The following is a 7,995-nucleotide window of genomic DNA, read 5'->3' as shown; positions in this document are numbered from 1 at the left end:
AGGGGTGACTGAGGTGGAAGAGGGCAGGTCTGGCTCCACAGTACTTGTGTCTTGAGGACACAGGTACCTCCCATCCTGGACACTCAGCCAATGGGCATGATGGCTATCCTTGTGGTTCCCTCACCCCCACCCCGCTCCCATCATCCTCCTGCCTGTTCTGACCCCTGACACTTTGGACCCCTCCATCACTGGTTCTGGGACTCAGCCACATTCCCTTCACACTCCCAACAACTCCCCTTGCCCCGGGACAATGCTCACACGAGGAAGATGAGGCAGAAGAGGAGAAGCAGGGTCTTCACAGCCACTTCCCCGATGGTCACCAGAACCACCTCTGCCACAGGCCCTGATCTCCCTGCAGTAAAGTGGACAAAGACAGATTCACCTGCCCCACCACAATCCTGTGTCCTTCTGCTCCCTGTAGGACTCTGGACATTGGTTCTCCAGGCCCTCCTGCATTAGGATGTGGAACAACCTATGCTGGGCCTCACCCCACCCCACGTTCTGACCTTCCAGCAGTTTGACAGAGAAAAAAATGTGTAAGTTCGACTTTATCAAATTTAAAATCTTCTCTATAATAATCAACAACATGATATGGCTCCAAAATAGGCACACAGATCAATGGAACAGAATCAAGACCCAGAAATAAACTCACACATCTATGGACAGCTAGTTTTTGATAAGGGAACCAAGAACATATAATAGAGAAAGAAAAGTCTCTTCAATAAATGGTGTTAGGACAATTGGACAGACACATGCAAAAGAATGGAAGTAGACCATTATCTTACACTATACACAAAAATGAACTCAAAATCTATTCAAGACTTGAGTGCAATACCTGAAACCATAAAACCCCTAGGAGGACACATAGGCATTATGCTCTTCAAAATTGGTCTTAGCAGTCTCTTTTTGAACACCTTGTCTCACCAGGCAAAGGAAACAAAAGAAAAAATAAGCAAATGGGACTACATCAAACTAAAAAGCTTCTGCACAGCAAAAGAAACCATCAGGAACATGAGAAGGCAACCTAACAATTGAGAAGATATTTGCAAATCATCTATTGGATAAGGTGTTAATATCCAAAATATACAAAGAACTCATATAACTCAACAACAAAAAAAGAAACAACCCAATTAAAAATAGGCAAATGATCTGAACAGACGTTTTTCCAAAGAAGATAAACAGATGACCAATAGGTAAGTGAAACGATGTTCAACATCACTAATTACAAGGTAAATGCAAATCAAAACTACAATGAGATATCACCTCACTCCCGTCAGAATGGCTATAATTGACAAGACAAGAAACAACAAGTGTTGGAGACAATGTGGAGAAAAGGGAACTCGCATACATTGCTAGTGAGAGTGCAAACTGGTGCAGCCACTATGGAAAACAGTATAAAGATTCCTCAAAAAATTAAAAATAGAACTACTGTACGATCCAGCTATCCACTACTTGGTATTTATCCAAATAACTTGAAATCAACAATTCAAGGAGATTTATGCATTTCTATGTTCATTGTGGCATTGTTCACATTAGCCAAGGCACGGAAGGAACTCAATTGCCCAACAACTGATGCATGGATAAAGAAGATGTGGTATATGTATACAATAGAATACTACTCCACCATTAAAAAAGACAAAATTGTCCCATTTAAAACAACATGGACGGACCTTGAGGGTATGATGTTAAGAGAAATAAGCCAGATAGAGAAAGACAAACACTGCATGATTTCACTTATATGTGGAAGATAAAAAAACACATGGATAAGAGAAGAGATTAGTGGTTATCAGAAGGGAAGGGTGTTGGGGGTCTGGTGAAGGGCATAAAGGGGCACATATGTATGGTAATGGATAAAAATTAAACTATTGGTAGTGAGCATGATGTAGTCCACACAGAAACTGATAAACAATAATGTACACCTGAAATTACACAATGTTATAAACCTTTATGAGCTCAATAAAAAAAAAAAAAAACAGAAATACTATGTGATTCCACTATTCCATTTCTGGGTATTTATCCAAAGAACATGAGAACACTAATTGGAAAAGATACATGCACCCCGACGGTCATTGCAGCATTATCCACAATAGCCAAGAATTTGAAACAAACTGACTGCCCATCAATGGATGAATGGATAAAGAAGATGCGGTATATATACACAATGGATTACTGCTCAACCATAAAAAAGGATGAAATCTTTCCATTTGTGACAACATGGATGGACCTTGAGAGTATTATGCTAAGTGAAAGAGGTCAGACTGAGAGAGTCAAATACCATATGGTTTCACTCATAAGTGGAAGATAAAAACAACAACAGCAAACAAATACATTGATACGGAGATTAGATTTATGGTTACAGGAGGTGAAGGGGGAAGGGAGGAGGGCAAAAGGGGTAATAGGGCACACGTGTATGGTGATGGATGGTGGTTAGTCTATGGGTGGTGAACATGATGTCTACACAGAAATCGAAATAAGACAATGTACACCTGAAATTTATATAATATTATAAACCAATGTTACCTCAATGAAAAAAATTTGCTCATCAATTGACACTACTGAGAAAGTGAAAAGCCAACCCATTTAATTATAGAAAATATTTGGAAATCATAGATTTGATAAGGTTGTAGTATTCAGCATGTATACAGAACTGTTACAACTCAACAACAAAAAGTCAAACTACCTAATTGAAAAATTAGCAAAGAACTTGAAAAAAATTCTTCAAAGAAGTTCTACAAATGGCCAATAAGTCCACAAAAAAAGTTAATGACATCATGAGTCATTACGTAAATGCAAATCAAACCCAGGATCGAATATCCCTTCACACCCACTAGCAGGCTATAATTTATTTTAAATTTTTTTTTAATTTTAATTTTTTTTATTTATTTTATTTCTTTCCCCCAAAGCCCCAGTAGATAGTTGTATGTCATAGCTGCACATCATTCTAGTTGCTGTATGTGGGACGCGGCCTCTGCATGGCTGGACAAGCGGTGTGTCAGTGCGCGCCTGGGATCCGCACCCGGGCCGCCAGCAGCGGAGCGCGTGCACTTAACCGCTAAGCCATGTGGCCGGCCCTATATTTTTTTTTAAAAAAAGGAAAATAACAATGTTGGTAAGGGCGTGGAGAAATTGGAACCCTCATACATTGCTGGTGGGAATGTAAAATGGTGTTGCTGCTGAGGAAAAGATTCTGGCATTTCCTTAAAAAGTTAAACATCGCATTACCATGCGACCTAGCAATTCCACTCCTAGGTAGGTATACGCCCAAGAAAACTGAAAACATATGTTTGAACAAAAGTGTGTACACCAGTGATTATTGCAGAATGATTCATAATAGCCAAAAAGTGGAAACAACCTAAATGTCCATCAACTAGCCAATGGATGAACAAAATGAGGTACATCAATACAGTAAAATATTATTCAGACAAAAAAAGAAAGAATTACTGATACAAGCTATATGGATCAAACTTGAATACGTTTTGTGAAGTGAAAGAAGTAAGACACAAAAGGCCATATTTTGCATGATGTCACTTACATGAAACGTCCAGAATAGGCAAATCCATAGAGACAGAAAGCAGAGTAGTGGTTGCAGGGGCTGGAGGAGGGGAGCATGGGGGTGTGACTGCTTCATGGGCACAGGGTTTCTCTTTGGGGGATGAAAATGTTGGATGGATGGAATTAGATACTGGTGATGGTTGGGCAACACTGTGAATGTGCTAAAAGCCAACTATTGTACACTTGAAAAGGGCTCAAGTAGTGATTATACTTTTAGTGAACTTTTCCTCAATAATAAAATAATGCATATAAAAAAAAGTATATGGAGTTAATGATTTTCACCTTACTGGCAAAAATCCAAAACTTTCACCCCGTACTGGTTTGCTGAAAACACACGCTTTCAGCCCTCGATTCTGGGAATGTCAACTTGTCCACCCTCGATGGAGAACAACATGGCCATATTTCTCAATATAGAAAGAATATATGATCCAGCCATTTTGCTTTTAGCAATTTGTCCACAGTCATAAATATACACACATATGTGAAAGGAGATACGAGATCACTGATTGCAGGATTTCTGTTGGTAGAATAACTTAATGCCATGATTTTTCCACTAGTAGAACATATGTACAGAATCAAAATCCATCCAGCCGTGGAATACTCCACAGTCACCGGGAAGAATGACAGTCTGTACTACTGACATCTAATGACCCCTGAGGTCCTTTAGGCGAAGAAACCAAGGCCCAGAGCAGCCTATGGACACTGGTCGCTTCCTGGGAGGGGACTGGGCATCTGAGGACAGACTCTGCTGTGCATTTTGAAGTTTTGGCCAGGTGAATATATTGCCTGTCCAAAAATATGTAACTTACAAACTGCTGGTGGAAAATAAAAAGATGAGGCTGGAGGGGTCGTCAGGAGACTGGTGATATGGAGAGGCAGGCTCTGTCGTGTGAATGCTGCCCTGTTCTCCTTGTGGAGCTGAGAGGGTGGTGGAGAAATCTGAGGAAAGTGAGGGGATACTGGGGACAGCTGCTCACAGAGGCCACGGTGCTGAGGATGGGAGTGGTCACTGGGTTAACACACAAGGGGGTCTCTGGTCACCACGTTGGGAGCCAGGCCTGTCCTGAGCCGGAAGAGGTCCTGCTTCCTATATCCCGTGGGGGGCTCCTTCCTACCTGTGCCATCCCCTAGGCAGACACTGATAGCTGGGTTCTCTGGAGCACCTAGGATGAGAAGAGGGGATGCCCCCTTCAGTGGGAGGGTGGGGTGAGATTAATGTAGGCATCCCTCAACCCCCAGGGGCCACAGAAATGCAGGAGGGACAGGTCTTCTGTCCGTCTAGGTCCTCTACTCAGCCAGGCTTCCAGGATAAAATAAAAAGTCTCCACAGCCTGGCCTTCCTGCTCCCTCAGGGACCTGGGCCCAGCACTCACAGGAGACGTTGAGCTGGATGGTCCTTTCCACGGTCACACCAGCTGCAGGGAAATTCACCTGACAGGTGAGGTTGGTGCCATGGTCCTGGGGCCGTGGGGTGAAGGTGAGCACCGAGGAGAGGTGGGATCTGGGGCCCAGGGAGGTGAGGGCAGCTGACGTCCAGGAGAAGATGGGGGACGTGCCCTGCTCACAGGCCCAAGGCACAGAACAGGTCAGGTTCCCAGGACGGCCAGACTCCAGGAGCCCTGAACTAAGGATGTCAGGCCTGTGGGTCAGGGCTGGTGAAGAAAGAGAGGAGGTTGGGGCCCCTTGGTGTGATTTCAGCCTACCCCAGTGTCTTTTCAAGACTGTCGCCACCCCACCCCACCCTCAGGAGGAACAGAATCTTCATTTTTCTATTTCCCATGCCCCACACTCTGGGGCTTTTCCCTGGGCCCCCACCATACCTGTCACATGCAGAGATAACGTCTTATCTAGATATGAGTGTTTCCTGAAGTATTTCTCCATTCGAAAGAAGTACGTCTCAGTGTCACCCATGTTGACGTCTCTGATGCTCAGGGAGCAGTTGTGGGCCTGGGGGTCTCCGAGGAGGAAGAACCGGCCCTGGGTGCTCTCCTGCAGTTGCTGTTTTGGTTTGTTTGTGGCCACTAGAAGATCATGGTTTCTATCCTCCCCTTTCCTGAACCAAAACACATGGAGGGTTCCGAAGGCAGTCTTGGGATAGGAAAATTTGCAGGGCACGAGAACACACAGGCCCTCCTGCACTGTCACGGACTCCGGTAGTTCCAGCTGGTAGCTCTGATCCTGAGCCGTGGGCACTGGGGAGAGAGAGAAACACAGCCTGGAGCTCAGGTGCCTCCCCAGAGTGGGGTCCCCTCTCCCCTCGACCACTCACCTCCCCATAGCAGAGGCAGCAGAAGCAGCTGCAGTGGCATTATCTCCTCTTGCCCTGGGACAGTCCACCTTCTGGGGTCCCTCTGAGAGAGAAGAGAAAGCTGCAGATATGGGATGTTAGAGGAAGCTGAGACAGGAAGCCTGTGGTAAGAAGAAAGGGCCACATGCCCAGAAGAGGAAACTTCAGACTCACGGAATCAGCGTGACTGCCCATTTGAGATCATCCAGGCCCATCTCTGCATGTGGCAGGTGAACCCTGAAGCTCGGACAGGCAAGGGGCTTGCCCAAGTGAGGCAGCAAGGAAGGACGAGAGCCCCCAAGTCCTGCCTCCTGGGCTGGTGCGCGGTTGTCTCTACTGGGGCGGTAGGTCCCATGTGCTCAGCTCCCAGAGTCAAGAGTGCAGGTAGGGCGGCTTCCCACGAGGACAGCCAGGGAAAGCCTTTCTATTTGCTTATCATCAGGCCTGAAAAATCACATATAGGTTTTCTTCTATGGGCTGAACTCCTCCGATGGTTCTATCCATAGACCTACCACCTCCTAGGAAGGTCACCTGGCATGTAGGGCTGTGTCATGATCTTGGGAACCTAACATATGGGTGAGGACTTAGGAATTGGCGGAGGGCTTGGGACCTTGGGAGAAAGACGCATCCTCTTACACAAGCCGCTGACGTAGTGCTGTTTAGACTCCAAGATGGTTGAACTTCGAGTGAATGGGGTGTAGATTTGAGGTATCTGGTACAAGCTGGAGAGGAGAAAAAGACTCAGACCCTAGAGTGTGATCCCGGGGGTAACCTAAACATCAGCCACCCATCTCTCAGCCCCACGGTCCTGATCACCTCCCCTACCCTCCAGATAAGGAGCAGATGTGTTCCTGTCTCTGGGGTTCTCTCCTGGGGACCGTTGGCTTCTTGTCACCTTCAGAGACAGTGCCATATATTGAGAGTCATATTTCACAAAATATTTCTCTATCCTATAGTCTTCCCACTTTCCCCCATCTTGGAAAATCTGATGCTTAGAGAGCAACTTTGGGCCCTTGGGTCCCAAGGAGGTTGAGTCAGCCCCAGATTCTCTCTTCCAGATTTGATAGGGTCTCTGGCCTGAGGGGGATTATGGTGTCTGTTGGCCACCTCTAGGATCTGAAGGTGAGTCGATTGGGCTAAAGTCTGTCCAGAAAAATCCATGGGCTGGATTGGAGAATGGGATAGGATGTACAGGCAGGCCTTCCTTCTCCATCACTGACTAAAAGTTACAGACTGTACCTGCAGCATCCCCCAGGGTCCACTGCAGGTAAGAGAGTCTCTGACTGCAGCCTCAGCCAGAAATCTCGTCCTCAGAACTGTTGCCTTCACGGTTGTGGCTGCAGCAGCAGCAGCATCTCTGGGCTGCAGAGGATTGTCTAGATTCCCTTTATACCATCTGATGAGCCTCTCCAAGTTGGGAGGTGGGGAAGACTGTTGGGTGGCCAGTGAGCTGGGGGCTCTTTCTGATTGAAACGTTTGGTTTCTGCCCCAAAGCTCTCCTTCAACTAGAATAGCCCTCTCTCCCTTGGGCCACTTCAGGGGAAGTAAAAGCTGAGCACTTCTCTCCTGGGACTACAGCAGGATGGACTCTTCCTCCCTCCTGTACCCTCTAAAACTGCCTCTCAATTCCTGAAGACTAACCCCCACTTCCCTCAAGAGAGATGTGGAGTTTGGGGTCTTCCCCAGATAGGTTTCTTGGAGCCTCCCTCATGGAGACAAAGGAGAGAGAGACCAAGACTCTCCTGGGACTGAATCCTTTCTGTGTGGGACCCACTCCAGGGCTGGAGCTCCCCAGAGACCTCAGGAAGCATTGGGTGAACTCTTGAATTTATCTGCATGGAGAGACCATATGGACAGAGGCTGGGACTGAGCCTGGAGCACTGACTCCAGTGTCAGACTTGGGTGAGCTGTTTGGGTTCAGGGTGAGACAGAACTTGTGACTGGGTCTTTGTTCCTCCTCACATTTCCTGTGAGCACTGCACATACATGTACAGAATATCTCTGCCCATCTTCTCCACAGCTCCTCCAGCCTCTACAAATCTCCTCCACGAGGTGACCACTTAATTCCCCTCTCCATACTATTTCCCTCTTGTAGCCTCTAGGTCTCCCAGTGACAGTGATCCATCTCGCATGTCACAGAACTCTTTCTGCAATAT

General features: G+C 46.4%; 1 protein-coding gene across 1 annotated transcript; it reads right to left on the bottom strand.

The window, feature by feature from the left end:
• Nucleotides 1–254: 254 nt before the first annotated feature.
• Nucleotides 255–5,880, bottom strand: LOC131397247 (myeloid cell surface antigen CD33-like). Its single transcript, XM_058530014.1, has 4 exons — nt 5,822–5,880; nt 5,373–5,744; nt 4,926–5,204; nt 255–352 (listed from the first exon to the last, which is right to left on the bottom strand). The coding sequence occupies exons 1-4, from the start codon at nt 5,859–5,861 to the stop codon at nt 255–257; spliced, it is 789 nt and encodes a 262-aa protein (XP_058385997.1). The 5' UTR covers nt 5,862–5,880.
• Between the last annotated feature and the right edge of the window lie 2,115 nt (nt 5,881–7,995).

This window comes from Diceros bicornis, chromosome 34 (genome assembly GCF_020826845.1).
Source record: "Diceros bicornis minor isolate mBicDic1 chromosome 34, mDicBic1.mat.cur, whole genome shotgun sequence".
Lineage (NCBI taxonomy): Eukaryota > Metazoa > Chordata > Mammalia > Perissodactyla > Rhinocerotidae > Diceros > Diceros bicornis.
The sequence above is the reverse complement of the archived record's forward strand: the minus strand, read 5'-3'. Positions and strand labels throughout refer to the sequence as shown.